This window comes from Aspergillus heteromorphus (genome assembly GCF_003184545.1).
Source record: "Aspergillus heteromorphus CBS 117.55 chromosome Unknown BO70scaffold_20, whole genome shotgun sequence".
In the NCBI taxonomy this organism is placed as follows: domain Eukaryota; kingdom Fungi; phylum Ascomycota; class Eurotiomycetes; order Eurotiales; family Aspergillaceae; genus Aspergillus; species Aspergillus heteromorphus.
This window is the reverse complement of record NW_020290425.1, coordinates 458328-472443: the sequence shown is the minus strand read 5'-3', so window position 1 is coordinate 472443 and position 14116 is coordinate 458328. Positions and strand designations below refer to the sequence as shown.

The 14116-nt window shown below is 57.8% G+C and overlaps 6 protein-coding genes across 6 annotated transcripts; 3 read left to right on the top strand and 3 right to left on the bottom strand.

Moving 5' to 3' along the window:
* Positions 1 to 23: 23 nt before the first annotated feature.
* Positions 24 to 1370, top strand: BO70DRAFT_430790 (TLC domain-containing protein; the record flags this gene model as incomplete). The annotated part of the gene is made up of 3 exons (XM_025548184.1): positions 24 to 603; positions 667 to 903; positions 927 to 1370. Exons 1-3 carry the CDS (start codon positions 124 to 126, stop codon positions 1368 to 1370), a joined length of 1161 nt encoding a protein of 386 aa, XP_025397667.1. The 5' UTR covers positions 24 to 123.
* An 882-nt stretch (positions 1371 to 2252) lies between these two features.
* BO70DRAFT_340233 (SWI-SNF complex subunit) lies at positions 2253 to 6171 on the bottom strand. Its single transcript, XM_025541279.1, has 6 exons — positions 5767 to 6171; positions 4743 to 5707; positions 4586 to 4592; positions 4258 to 4422; positions 3291 to 4192; positions 2253 to 3206 (listed from the first exon to the last, which is right to left on the bottom strand). Exons 1-6 carry the CDS (start codon positions 6032 to 6034, stop codon positions 2682 to 2684), a joined length of 2832 nt encoding a protein of 943 aa, XP_025397666.1. The 5' UTR covers positions 6035 to 6171; the 3' UTR covers positions 2253 to 2681.
* A 182-nt stretch (positions 6172 to 6353) lies between these two features.
* On the top strand, positions 6354 to 7930 carry BO70DRAFT_94092 (rRNA-processing protein SOF1). Its single transcript, XM_025548860.1, has 3 exons — positions 6354 to 6381; positions 6440 to 7419; positions 7473 to 7930. Exons 1-3 carry the CDS (start codon positions 6379 to 6381, stop codon positions 7831 to 7833), a joined length of 1344 nt encoding a protein of 447 aa, XP_025397665.1. The 5' UTR covers positions 6354 to 6378; the 3' UTR covers positions 7834 to 7930.
* Positions 7931 to 8027: 97 nt separating this feature from the next.
* On the bottom strand, positions 8028 to 9270 carry BO70DRAFT_411378 (NAD(P)-binding protein; the record flags this gene model as incomplete). The annotated part of the gene is made up of 3 exons (XM_025547278.1): positions 8028 to 8606; positions 8747 to 8781; positions 8850 to 9270. Coding segments are annotated over 3 exons (1035 nt in total), but the record flags the coding sequence as incomplete, so codon positions are not given.
* Positions 9271 to 10019: 749 nt separating this feature from the next.
* BO70DRAFT_372574 (putative zinc metallopeptidase) lies at positions 10020 to 11431 on the top strand (the record flags this gene model as incomplete). Its single annotated transcript, XM_025544859.1, has 2 exons — positions 10020 to 10065; positions 10146 to 11431. 2 exons carry the CDS (start codon positions 10020 to 10022, stop codon positions 11429 to 11431), a joined length of 1332 nt encoding a protein of 443 aa, XP_025397663.1.
* Positions 11432 to 11561: 130 nt separating this feature from the next.
* On the bottom strand, positions 11562 to 14035 carry BO70DRAFT_94013 (uncharacterized protein). The gene has a single exon (XM_025548859.1). The coding sequence runs from the start codon at positions 13958 to 13960 to the stop codon at positions 11693 to 11695; it is 2268 nt and encodes a 755-aa protein (XP_025397662.1). The 5' UTR covers positions 13961 to 14035; the 3' UTR covers positions 11562 to 11692.
* Between the last annotated feature and the right edge of the window lie 81 nt (positions 14036 to 14116).

The following is a 14116-nucleotide window of genomic DNA, read 5'->3' as shown; positions in this document are numbered from 1 at the left end:
TCCTCCTCCTCCTCCTCCTCCTCCTCTCTCCTCCTCTCCTTTCCCCTCTGCCCCAACACTCCCCCACTCTGCCTCCTTCTTCGCCGCTTCTCTCCCCTCGACTCGGAGGAGCGGTCAACCGGCATGTTGGACCCTTTCCCTCCCTCGCCAGCCTGGCTGCGAGACGCCGTCGAGCCCTGGGCCCTCCACTACAACGTCCCAGCCCTGACCGAACATGCCCACGAGGTCATCATCGCCTTTGTCGGCTACCTGGCCATCCACTTCGTCCTCTCCCCCCTGCTGTCGCCCATCCTGTTCCCCCGCCACTACCCCCAACTCAACCCTCGCACCAAGCTCAACTGGGATGTCCACGTCGTCTCCCTGGTGCAGAGCACCTTCATCAACGCCCTCGCCCTCTGGGTCATGTTCGTCGATGACGAGCGGAACTCCATGACCGCCGGCGAGCGCGTCTACGGATACACCGGCGGCTGCGGCCTCGTCTCCGCCTTCGCAGCCGGATACTTTGTCTACGATCTGATCGTCAGCACCGTCTACATCAAGCTCTTCGGTGTCGGAATGCTGTTCCATGCCCTCAGCGCCCTGTGGGTGTTCAGTTTCGGATTCGTGAGCTCCCCCTCACAACCCCCCCCACACATCCCAAGCTAACCAACATCTCCACCACACCAGAGACCCTTTGTGAACTACTACTCCCCGGTCTTCATCCTCTACGAACTCTCCAGCCCCTTCCTCAATATCCACTGGTTCCTCGACAAGGTCAACATGACCGGCAGCAAATTCCAATGGTACAACGGCATGCTCCTGCTCTCCAGCTTCTTCTGCTGCCGTCTCCTCTGGGGCACCTACCAATCGCTCGCCGTCTACCAGGACATGTGGTACGCGCTGAAGCAGACCTGGGACGCCTCCGTCCCGTGGACGTCACCTCCCAGGTCTTCCAGATCCGCGACGGCTCCCTGTGCGTCAATGAGGCCTGTGCTCGCGCCGGCATCCAGGTCTCCAAATACGCCCCCCACACCGCCGCCGGCGTCCCCACCTGGCTCGTCCTCACCTACGTCATCTCCAACCTCGTCCTCAACTTCCTCAACTACTTCTGGTTCTCCAAGATGGTCGAGACCGTACTGAAGCGCTTCCGTACCCCCCCTGCCGCTGCCGACAAGACCGCGGAGGCCAAGTCCGCTGCCACGGAGGAGAAAATCAATCACCTCAGGGAGGATATCGCCCAGAAGGTCGTTCTCGAGGCCGCGGCTAAGCTCGAGCAGGAGGAGGGCGGTCCCTTCCTCGATGATTTGACGGATGAGAAGGTCGCTTCGGCCGTCGATTCCAGGCTCACCGAGGAGTTGAGACGGAGGAAGGCTACCGTGGCTTCTTCTTGAACCTCCCACCCCCGTCCATTTCATCTAACCTATTTACTTTCAATCGGATTCTTCGATCTAGAGAATCGGGTTAGATGGAGCTGCACCGCTCGTAGAAGAATGGAGTGAGCTCTGCTCATAATCCCCAACCACACCACAACCACAACCACAACCACAACCACGAGTATCGCGCCCACGATACCTATCCCCCAACAGAAAGAACACCCCCGCCCCCGACTCCCATTGGGACCTCCCCTGCCCGATTCAGCGAGGACTCCATCGCAGATGGTAGCCTAGGTCTTCTATATACCGCGCACGTGTTACGGAAACTTCTTACTTACTTGATTGATTGATTGATTATTGCGGTCTCTCTTATCTTGAGTTTTGAGTCCTTGATTCGGAGTTGGTAACCCGGTCCGGTCCGGTATGGTTCGGTAAGGATCGGTCTGGTCTGGTCTGGTCTGGTCTGGTCTGGTCTAGAGAAACGGGTTTGATCAATGCTTCTTTCTTTATTTGTTTATCCATTTGGGTTTTGTTTTGTCCTTAGATCTCAGTCCAGTTCAGTCCAGTGTCAGTGTCACTCAGTTCCAGATGAAAGAATGAACGAATGAATGTCCGTCAAGAAGAAGAAAAAGGAGAGTCCGGGGGTGAAGAATAAGCAGAAGCAGAAGCAGAAGCAGAATTGGAAAAATAAAACATATTTAATTGATTGGCTTTGCGACAGTGCTGCGCATTGTACCCGGTGAGAGTACGGAGTAAGTAGGTAGTTGACTATATACTACACCATACACCACACCACACCACTATACTGTACTCTAACTACTTTAGTAGTACTATCTGTAGAGAACATCATGATGCGTAGTAATACTATGACCTACGCCTGAAAATAAGTAACCAAAGAACCGAAGAAGCAGAAGAATACTACCGCTGAAAAAGGTAAAAATTCGTAAACAAAAGGAAGAAAGAAAAGAGATACAGATAGAATAGACAGATAGATAGATAGATACCAGGACCAACCCGAAACCAAACACCACGTGAGCGCCCCAGCCAACAACTAGCAACAACCAACTAGCAACTACATAGCTTTCTCGCCTTGCTTGCCGGCGTACTGCGCTGCCTTGCTTGCTGCCTTGCCTTGCCTGCTTGCTTAATAACAACAAGAACGTACAACGACCCATTTACGATCACTAGCACTACCCTAGCCTACCATATCTAGTCAATCCAGTCGGATAGTCATCTTTGATACAAAGACCACAGGCAGACCGACCGACCGACAGACTAACAGACGGATAAACAGCCAGATAGAAGAAGTGATAGACAAGCCATCCCATCTCACCGCCCCATCGCGGCCTCCGGCTTGGCAAGCATATACCGCACCGCCTCCCTGGCGACAGGGGTATCCCAAGCGCCGTCAAGACCGCCACGGCGGAACTCGGGCCCACTGGCATCCTCACCGCCACCGCGGGTGGCATCCCCAAGAATAGACTCCAGATCCCTCCGCTGGGAGTTGATCCAGCGGCGAACGAACGTGGCGGGGTCTTTGCTGAGGGCGGTGTAGAAGGAGTGACGGGCGCGGGAATGGGTCAGCGACTGCACGATCAGCGCGACCTGGTCGTCCAGCGTGGAGATCTGGCGCATCGAGGCTGTGTATTGCGGGTTCTGGGTGAGGGCGAGCATCTTGGACCGCAGGGGGTCTTCCAGCGCGACTTGGATGTCGTAGACCGTCGGCGCGGGGTCCCGGTGGTAGTCTTCGTCGACGCGGATCGTGTACGGCAGTCGGATCGGGTCGATGGGGCTGGTGTGTGGGCCGATGCTTTCGGGGATTTGCGGGAAGAACATGGTGTCGCGGCCGAAGATCTGGGTATTTTGCGTGGTTAGTATGGCGGGAGGGAATATGGGAAGGGGGCGGTAAATAGTATGAGAGGTGATGGATGGACGTACCGATCGCAGACGATGATCACAACGCACAAGCCGCTGTTCCTCGTTTTCTTGTAGGCCCATCGCGCGGATGTAGTCCCAAATGCCGAGCACGATCCCACTTCGCGTCTCCTCCTCCACGTCCAGCACCTCCGCCAGCTCCTTGCTCAGCTTGTACCGCTCCGGCGTCTCATCGCGCACCAGACTCACGGTGATATTCAGGTTCTCCTGCGACGCGCGGGAGAACTGGATGGAGTCGAAGTCGGCCGTGGGCGGCAGCGTCGCAGTATTAGGGGGTAACTGCGGCTTGTTCCAAGTGACGGGCTTGACTTCCTCCGGGATGGCGGTGGCGGGCTTATCAAAGTCGACGGTGAGGGATTTGAAGAAATGCGAGAAGCGCTGTTTGGACTTTTTGGAGGATGGCTTCTTGGAGTTGGGGCCGTCCTGCTCCATGGCATCGTCATCGTTGTCATTATCGTCGTCGGCTTCGTCGTCACTGTCCTGCGGCGCCGTGGGATCGGTGTCATCGTCCAGCAGGCGGCCCTCAATGCGCACCTTGTACCGTCCGGAGCCGGGATTGTTTCCGGGCGCGGCGGTCTGCCAGGGCTGGCTTTCGACGGTGTTGGAGATCCAGATGCGCATCGTGCGGTACTTCTTGACGGTCTTGCTGATGGAGTCCTGGATGTCCAGGCGTTTGCGGACGATGGCGGCGTCGAGACGCTTCTCCAGATCGCGCAGGTTCTTGTATTGCTGCACGCCTTCGCCGATGACTGTCTCCTCAATGCCATCGGGGATGTTCCGGTCGGTGGGTTTGCGGCTGCGGCGGAGCGCGGCGTCGTTGGGGTGCTGCATGCTGCTGCGCTGCTGAGGAGGGATGTATTGCGGTGGGACGGCGTGCTGTGGCATGGGGACGGGCATCGCGGCCGCTATATGAGTGAGAAGTAAGTCACAGGAGCGTATGGGGGGAAGGTGCCAAGGGGTGGGTACTGACCTGGTCCCTGGGGTCCGCGACGAGGCGTGGCAGGCGAGCGTTGGGCGCCCTGGGGAGGGAACCCACGCCCGTAGTTGGGGGGAATTGGGGCGTTCATGGTTGGCGGGAGACCAGAGAACAAGGCCGCAAGGGAGGATCCGCGGATTGGCAGATGATGGGTGATCGCTGGGGCGATGAGACAGAAGGGCGCGAGGCGTGGCAGAGGATGGCGGATGATGGATGGGAACGAGGACGACGGAAGACGGGCTCGGCTGCACGTCGCGATTCTTTCGCCGCGGCCAGGCCACGCTTTTCCCTTTTCGGCCACCCCGGCTGCCCACCCAGCAACACATAATCTACAACACAATATAGTTCTACGCAACTGTACATGTACTCATCAGCACGGTATATGGCATGACAAGGCTGTCTCATTTCCCTAGCATAACTCAATAATGTCCACCGCATCACTCCAGCAGCGATGCTTGATTAGTGTACAGCTCCTCCACCACATTGCTCAGCTTCGCAATGGTCTCCAGGGCCGCATCGTAGGCCTGGTCCCGTTCCGTCTCGTCGAAGACAATCAGACATCCCGCTCCCTGGTCCAGCACGCCGATGATGACCTTGTCCAGGATCATCTGCGAGAGCTTCCGCTCCACCTGCTGCGTGTCCAGCCCGACCATCTTGGCGACGTGGTCCAGCTCGACCCGGCTGAACGGCTCAATCACCTTGATGAGGTTCTGCTCCAGCATGGCGTCGTACAGTCTGCGGAGGTGGTTGCGGATGAAGGTGTCGCTGCCCAGCTCGAAGCGGTAGTCCGACAGAGCCTTCTCGTACTCCTCCAGAGACCGGTGGGCGTGTGCACGCGCCACCGCCTTCATGGCCTCGAGTCGCGGGCTAGCGTACTTCTGGGCCTGCTTCGAGCCCAGCAGGCTCGTCACGTCATCCACCAGGTTCAGCATGATCTTGCACAGCAGCATATATTGCAGGGCCGCGGTAGCCTTGTCACCCTCGTCCAGGGAGCTGTATCCCTCCAGAGCCTCGATGAAGTAGGAGAATGACGTGTTGAAATCCTTGTCCTCTGCGTGTAGCATACCGCTCTGCATATCGAGATTGGCCTGCAGGTTCGGGGGCGTGTAGACCGAGGCGGCTGACGTCCGGGCCGCCGTCAACGCAGCACGGGCCTTGGCCTGGTTGCCCAGGGCGTGATACACCCGCGATTCCAGCAGCTGTACCTCGACCAACATGAGCTTGTCGTCCAGGCGCTTCAGCTCGCGGAGGAGGGGGGTGATGAGAGTGAGGGCATCATAGTAGGTCTGTTTCTGCATGTAGATGGCCACCAGGCGAGTCTGGAGGTTCTGGCGAAGGAAGGACCGGCGCTCGGCGATGGCCCAGTCGATGCATGACTTGATGACGGAGACTTGAATATCGAGGGTGTTCGGGATCTCACTGAACAGATCCAGCAGCTGGCGGACTATCAGACGAAGCCAGTCAGTTTCACGTCCCTGCCACATCCGTGATCATCCAACATACCCAGCTTGGCGGTCTTTGCCTTGGCAAATGAAGAGAAAGAATCGCGACTCGTCTTGATGAGGTCCGCAATCTCCTGCGGCTTCTTCTGATCCCGGTAGACTTCTCCCAGCGACACCAAGGCATTCTCGTAATCACGCGACGAGGCCTCGCTCGAGCCGGTGCCTTGTGCGAGGACCTCCTTGAGGATGTTCTCGGCTTTCGACGGGTCGGTCTTCGCAAGACCCCGGGCCTCGTCTATCCGCCCAGCGGTCGTCGTCGAGGGGGCCATGACTGGATCAGGGCTGTGAAGGGGGGGGATCGGGAGGGCCTGCAAAGGGAGACGAGTTTAAGATTGGAGGGACAGTCAATGCACAGAGCGAGAGGCCCTAGACACGATGAGAGAGCGATGGAGAGGTATGTATAGAGGAGGAGGGCAGGACAGGAAGCTTACAGGTTTGGCTGCTATCGTCACTGGCGGTTGGAGCTGCAGCTGCCGCCCTCACCGCCCGCGCCTTGGCGAGCCAACCAGAACGGGTCTTACCCGCCAGAGAAAAAAGCGTCTGCAATTTTTATGTCCGATCGACTCTTTTTTCCTTCCAGCTTCCCGTAGCAGAGAACCCCCATTCGGACGCCATGGTAGGTACATTCCTGGTCGGGCTGTTGTTTCTTGAATACATGCTGATTGTTATCTTAGAAAATCAAAGCCCTCTCTCGTCCTACGTCCTCGCAGCAGGCGCCGGGAACTGCTGTCGTTCGACAGCCCCGAAACCTCGACCCGGCACAGCATCCGTTCGAGCGGGCTCGCGAGTACACGCGCGCGCTCAATGCGACCAAGATGCAGCGGCTGTTCGCCGCGCCCTTCTTGGGCCAGATGGGCGACGGCCATGTGGACGGTGTGTACACCATGGCCAAAGACCCGGGGTCTCTGCAACGGTTCGCCAGTGGCAGTGGTGACGGTGTGGTCAAGGTGTGGGATTTGACGACGCAGGGCGAGGTGTGGAACACCCAGGCGCATGACAACATCGTCAAGGGAGTCTGCTGGACGCCCGACCGGAAGCTGCTCTCTTGTGCGAGCGACAAGACCATCAAGCTGTTCGATCCGTACAACTCGGAGCCGGAAGCGCCGCCGCTCGCGACCTACCTGGGCGGCGGGGCGTTCACCTCCCTTACGCACCATCGGGACCTCCCCTACTTTGCTGCGTCGTCTTCTCAGATCTCGATCTACGATCTTTCCCGTCCGTCTTCTACGCCGTCCCAGGTTCTCCACTGGCCCACCAGCGTCGATACGATCACCTCCGTGGCCTTCAACCAGACCGAAACGTCTGTTCTTGGCTCCACCGGCATTGATCGCTCGATCATCATGTACGATCTCCGGACGTCGTCGCCGCTCCACAAGATGACCCTCCGCCTGGCGTCGAACGCGATCTCATGGAACCCGATGGAGGCGTTCAACTTTGCCGTTGCCAACGAAGACCACAACGTCTACCTGTTCGATATGAGAAAGATGGACCGCGCGCTCAACGTGCTCAAGGATCACGTCGCGGCCGTGATGGACGTGGACTTCAGCCCGACCGGTGAGGAGCTGGTCACTGCCTCCTATGACCGGACGATCCGCCTGTGGAACCGCGCGACTGGCCATTCCCGCGATATCTACCACACCCAGAGAATGCAGCGGTATGTATTTCTCTCTCTTGTCATTGTTTTCTTGGGCTAATTCTTTTCTGCAGTGTCTTCTCCGCCAAATTCACCCCCGACAGCAAGTATGTCCTGTCTGGTTCCGACGACGGTAACATCCGACTCTGGCGCTCGAACGCCTCTGATCGCAGCGGGGTCAAGAGCGCTCGCCAGAGGGCCAAGCTCGAATACGACGAGGCTCTGATCAACAGATACTCGCACATGCCGGAAATCCGCCGCATCAGACGCCAGCGTCACGTGCCGAAGCCGATCAAGAAGGCTCGCGAGATCAAGCGCGAGGAGCTGATGGCTCTCAAGAGACGCGAGGAGAACGTGCGGAAGCACACCAAGAAGGAGAACCTGCCCAAGAGACGGAGCGAGCGCGAGAAGATGATTCTGGCCAAGGAGCAATAGAAGCCCTGGTGGAAGAACGCCTTTCTCCCGGGATTGGGTGGGGGTTGCCTTCCGGGGAATGCGCTCAGCAGCTGCGTACATTGTGTGTCTCGGCTATATACATTGCGTGGCTGGTGACATTATTATCCATTACCGCTGCTCATCCGAACCCTGCCTCAGTTCTATTCCGCGTGATCTGGCCCGCCTTGCACTTGCTAGTTCGACGAGCCTGCGACGGCACCGTCGATTCCGCTTAGGTATCGCGCAACCCGCTGCACCCCCGCGGGCAACACCGCATACCAGTTGACCAGCATGGCAAAGGTGGGCAACCGGATCACGCCGCCTCTCCCGGCGTCGACGGCCGAGACAATCTCCTGGGCAACGTGGACGGGCTCGAGGACCGGGGCGAAGAAACGGTTGGGGGTTCTGACGGACTGGAACAGCGGCGTTGCGATCTGGCCTGGCTCCACCAGGATCATCTTGACCTTGTGACCATCTCCGGAGGCGCGCAGTTCCGCCTCCAGCGTGCGATGCAGGGCGCTCAAACCGGCCTTACTCGCCGAATAGTCCGCCAGGCCGGCCGCACACAGCTGGCCCAGCACCGACCCGACCGTGACGATCGTGCCGCCGTTCGGGGCGGCCAGCATGCACGGCAAAAACACCTGATAGGCATGGAATGCGGCGAGCAGATTCGTCTGGATGGTTTTCTGGAAGGCCTGGACGGGGAGATTTTGTAGTGGTAGTCCGTTAATCCGCGCCGCCGCACAATGAATCAACACCGTCGGTGTACCCAACTAGATTAGGTTTATATCGTTAGCATGCTCAAGCCCAATAAATAGAATAAGCCATATCCTCTCCCACTTTCCCTCCCTCCCAAAAACACGTAAACAAAAAGCAAAAAAAAAAAAAGAAAAGAAAAGAAAAGGAAACCAACCTCCCTCTCCACCCTACCCAACACCCCTCCAGCCCCTCCCTACAACCAACATCACACCGATAATACCTCACCGAGCCCCCATCCTCATCCCCATCCCCAATACCATCCTCATCCCCCGCACACCTCCACCCCTCCCCCGCCCTCACATCCTCCTCCCCCCTGACATCCAAAACCGCCACACTCACGCCCCTAAGCCCATAAATCCTCGCGATGAGCAAGCCCAGCCCGCTCGCGCCGCCGGTCACGACCACCACCTCGTCACTCAGATCGACGGTGCGGGGCGCGCCGTACCCGATCCATCGGTTTATGGCGCTGAGGAGGTACAGGATTGTGAGGAGGGAGGCGTAGACGCTCGTGATGAGGAAGGGGGTCGCCGTGTAGGGCGTTGCTTGCGCGCGGAGGCAGATGACGGTTAGCCAGGCGGGGAATGGGTGCAGGAGGGTTTTGCGGAGGACGGTGAGGAGGAGGTCGATTGTTAGGATGGGGGGGTAGAGGGGGTATTGGGTTGGGATGGGAAGGGGGAGGGGGAGGGGGCTTGGGGGTGGTGTGGATTTTCGGGAGGGGGGTGGTTGTGCTGGGGTTGGGGGGGCATTTTTGGTGGTTGTTGTTGTTGTTGTGTTGGTGTGTTGGTGTGGTGGTGGTGGTGGTGGTGTCACTGGTGAAGGGACATGGTAGAGCTGGGGAGCTGAGGTCGAGGGTTCGAAGGTTAAAATGAAGTGGTGAGGTCCAATTGAGTGAGATGCGATGGCACAGATGAGATCTGGAATCGGTTAGCGGGGATCTGGGCGCTTAAAGGAGCCAATTGGGGGGTTACTCACAGCCTACACAAAGGATTGAGCTCGGATGGTCAGTTGCAATGGACTGGATGTGTAAATGACGGAGAGAGAGCTCCGCAGGCCAGGTCAGGTCCGCGGGATTGTCCGATGATAACCCAGTTGCGCCGATGTGGGGCCGAGATGCTCCTGTCTACTAGTACACTGTCGAGACTCGAGATAGCTAGACAGACAGACACTCTTTCTTCCCTCGATGGAGAGTGTATACTAGCTCTACAGCATTCAAGGAATTAAATTCTGACTGTCTCTGTTGATACACCACCCACATTACTCTACAAAGTCGAAACATTATCATCGCCCAATATATATTTGGTATTCTTCACCCCCGATACACTAAGCTACAACACCACCACCACCACCACCACCAGACATCAACCCATCAATTCATCAACAACATACATACGTACTAAACACACACAGTCCACAAATCTACCGAAGTCATGCCACCGCCAACCCTGACCCCCCTGAGATCCATCCACAATGTCCGTCTCCCCGGAAAAGACTCCACCTGGGACATCACCATCTCCCCGCACAACTGCACCATCACGTCTATCACCCCGCACCAGCACCAGAGCCAGCACCAACACCAACACCACCCCCAAAACACCAACACATCTCCTCCCCCCTTCGCTCTCCCCCCCTAACCCACCCCCACATCCACCTCGACAAAGCCTTCATCCACAACACGACCACATACTCCCACCTCCTCCCACAAACCGGCACCTTCGCCGAGGCACTCACCACCACCAGCACCGCAAAACGCCACTTCACCCCCGCCGACCTCCTTCGGCGCGGCACCTGGCTGCTCGCCGGCTCCGTCTCCGCGGGGGTGACCGCCATGCGCGCCTTCGTGGAAATCGACCAGACCGTGAACCTCACCTGCCTGGACGCCGGGATCACGCTAAAAGAGACATGGAAAGACGCATGCACGGTGCAGCTGGTTGCGTTTGCGCAGGACGCGATATTCTCGGGGCCGGATGGCGGCGACGCGAATAGACGGTTGATGGAGGAGGCGGTGCGGAGGCCGCAGGTCGATGTTCTTGGAACGACGCCGTACGTGGAGGATAGTCTGGAGGCTGCGGAGAGGAATGTTGAGTGGGCGGTGGAGATGGCGTTGGAATGCGGGATGCATTTGGATTTTCACCTTGATTATCATTTGGATGGCGGGAGGGAGGCGATGGTGTGGTTTGTTTTGAGGACGTTGAGGGACAGGGGCTGGACGAGGAGATCCGGGGGGAAGAGGGTCGTGCTGGGACATTGTACAAGGTTGACGATGTTTGGGGAGGAGGAGTGGGGTCGTTTGGCGAGAGAGGTTCGTGAGGGGGAGCTTCCCGTGAGTTTTGTTGGGTTGCCGACGAGTGATCTGTATATGGCGGCGTCGCTGGACGGCGATCGGCCGAGGGGGACGCTGCGGGTTTTGGAGATGATCGAGAAGTATGGCTTGGATGCGGTGATGGGGGTTAATAATGTTGGGAATTCGTTCACGCCGTGGGGCTCGGAGGACCCGTTGGCGCTGGCTTGTCTGGGCGTGGGCATCTATCAGGCGGGGACACAGGCGGATGCAGAGTTGCTGTATGAGTGTGTGTCCACCCGTGCTCGCGCGGCTATAGGGTTATCGCCACCTGGGACTGGGACTGGCAATGGCCTCGCCCTGAAAGAGGGAGATCGTGCAGATATCCTGCTGTTCTATGATGTGGATGATACCGGCTGTGGGGTGTCGAGACCGCGACATGGCGTGGCGGGCATTGTCTGGGACCCGCCGTCGAGGTTAGGCAGAGACGTTGTCGCAGGGGGTCGTTTGAAGGGATCTTCGTCTTCCCTGTGTCCGAGATCTGCATATAGTTTCGTATAGCAAGGGATTGTCCGTAAAGGTTCCTGGGCATGATTGTGGTTGGGAACGATATATCAGCCGAAAGATGATAGAACAGTGTATTGTGTCATTAACCAAGTCCTCAGACATCCGAAGGAGACATAACCCGTCCAGGGACCATGCAGGCATGCTATAAAAGAGGGCTAAGAGATCTATGACATCCACTGCGTTATATGAATAATTGTACACCCACGAGAGGAGACAGCGAGGATCAAGGAGAGGGGGGGTTATAAAAGACCAGTATCATGAACTCCAGACCGGGACACTCTCGTTCATCTCAGCTCGCATCTGCGCTGGCCCATGTAACGAATAGCTGAACGTGGGACAGGCAGGATCTTCACCGAGGATGTCTAGGTCATCCACATCGAGCGAGAGCCGGAACCCGTTCCCAGCACGGGGGTACAGCCGGTGTTCATAGACATCGTATTCCGACTCTTCCTCGGAGGCCTCGTGTCGTCTTTGATGAGTCGAGGAGTGGGCACCGCCAGACGCAGTGCCCCCGTTTTGCTTGTTGGCTTCATCCATCGACGTCAAGTCAGTACTGGTTGCAGCGGTACCAGGCCCAGATGTGGAGGGAGTCGGGACGGCTGATAGAGATTGGCGAAACGCGAACTTCGAGCCCTGCGTTTTGGTCAAATCCCCAGGAAACATCGGGATGGTCGGGTTGTGATCCGATATTGTCATGAGGAGCTCGACAAGAGTGGCGTGCGAGAGACCCGAAAGGAAGCCTCGTCGATCGTCATCTGCGTATCTCTCTGCCCCGACTTCAGTCCTCGGCACCACCAACGGATGATAGGAAGGAGGCTGACCACTTGTGAGACTGGGATTGCTCCGAACGACCGTTGGTTGGATGATAGAGATCTGCACCGGCCGGCATTCGCGACAAAACCATTCCTTCTCCTTCACGGTGACCACCTCCGCGCCGATGGGAGGATCGTGACACAACTGATGCCATGCCGCATTGCACTCATCGCAGAACACGATCGAATTGCTCAACGGGCTATGTCCTCTCTGGCAGTGTAAACAATTGATGATAGCGTCCTTCCCGATGCGGTGAATACGTTTACGTTTTCGAGCAGCGGTCTGGCCAGTGGCATTATTCGACGTGTGCAGCGAGTTGCTGGTCTCCTTGGCTACCGCAGGGGCCGACGGCGGAGGCACATATAACGAGGGTCGGTTTACCTGACGACCAGATTTAGTTTGCGTCGCTGTCGGCGCAACGTCGGATTCGTCGGTGCTCGAGTCCCCGGCTCTGATAACATCCTCCCCATCACTACCGTTATTGCGTCTGCGCTTTTTGCCCCGCTTACTGCCGTGCTTGCTGCCGTTCGTGATACTTTTGCGCTGGCGTCCGCCTCCTACTGCTGGCTTCTTAGGTTTAGTTGCCGACGTCGCGGGGGATGAAGTCTTAGCCGCGAGGGCTGGCGGCAGTAGTTGTGTTACTGGAGGCAGCTGTGGTGGCGGAGGCGTTTCAACCGCTGGTGACGGTTCTGTTGGTCTTGTAGCAACGGTGGCTAAAGCTCTAGGCTGTGCCGGAGGTGCTTCAGACACAGGCGTCACAGCCTTGGGAGCCTCGGGTGGAGACAGTCGCCGTGGCGGAGGCGCATCAACAGCTGGTGAGGCTTCTGTTGGCTTTGGTCTAATGGAGGCTAAAGCCGTAGGCTGGACCGGGGATACTTGATGCACTGGGGCCACAACCTCGGGGGCCACAGGTGGAGGCAACTGTGGCGATGGAGACACTGCAACCGCTGGTGAGAGTTCTGTTGACCCCTGTGTGATAGTGGCTGGGTCTGTAGGCTTGTCCGGGGGTGTTTGAGACACCGGGGCCGCAATCTTGGGAACCACGGGTGGAGGCAGCTGCGGCGATGGAGATGCTGCAACCGCTGATAATGGTTCTGTTGGTCTGCATGCGATGGTGGCTAGGCGTGTATGCTTGCCCTGTTGTGCTTGAGGCACCGGGGCCGCAGCCTTGGGAGCCGCAGGTGGCGCCATATTGTTCGAGTATACGAACGGCGCCGTGGGCAGCTCGATGATGGTGGAAGACGTCCTCATTCTGCCTTTCTTCTGGATATTCTGATTCTGGGAAGCAGGAAGGGGATTCCAGGAGAGAAAGTTGCTATCATTTCTCTGCGCGGCTTTCATACTCCCAGTGACTCGTGCCAGTAACTCGGTAGTAGCCGCTGAAAGCCGCGGGATGTGGACTCTCCTCGAGGGGGTGCTCGATGACCGGTTGGAATTGACTGGGGTTTGTGTTGACGAGGGTCCAAGGCTGGTGCTGAGAGAGGGAGCCGATGGGGGCGAGCCTGAGGTGGTCGTGGTGGCAGTGACAGCAGAGGCAGTGGTGGTGTGCAAAGTTGCGGGTGCTGGTGGCGCTGCTTCTATAGACGCCAGACAGGAAAGAGCCCCATTGTGCTGTGACATGTCCCCAGGCTGGCTGTGCGTGCGCCGCCGTTCTGTCCGATCAATGAGTGTGTGTGCTTGCAACTCTAGACCCGAATGAGTTGCGGTCATGGTGCGACAACAAGAAGGCCCTCATGAACGGATCCAGATTTATATACGGTCACGTGATGCCAGGAATCCATCCCCCGCGCCCTCCAGGGGAACACTCCAGACGCTTTCGTCGCCGGTTCCATCCCCACACAATGAATACATGACTGCTGCTATTGT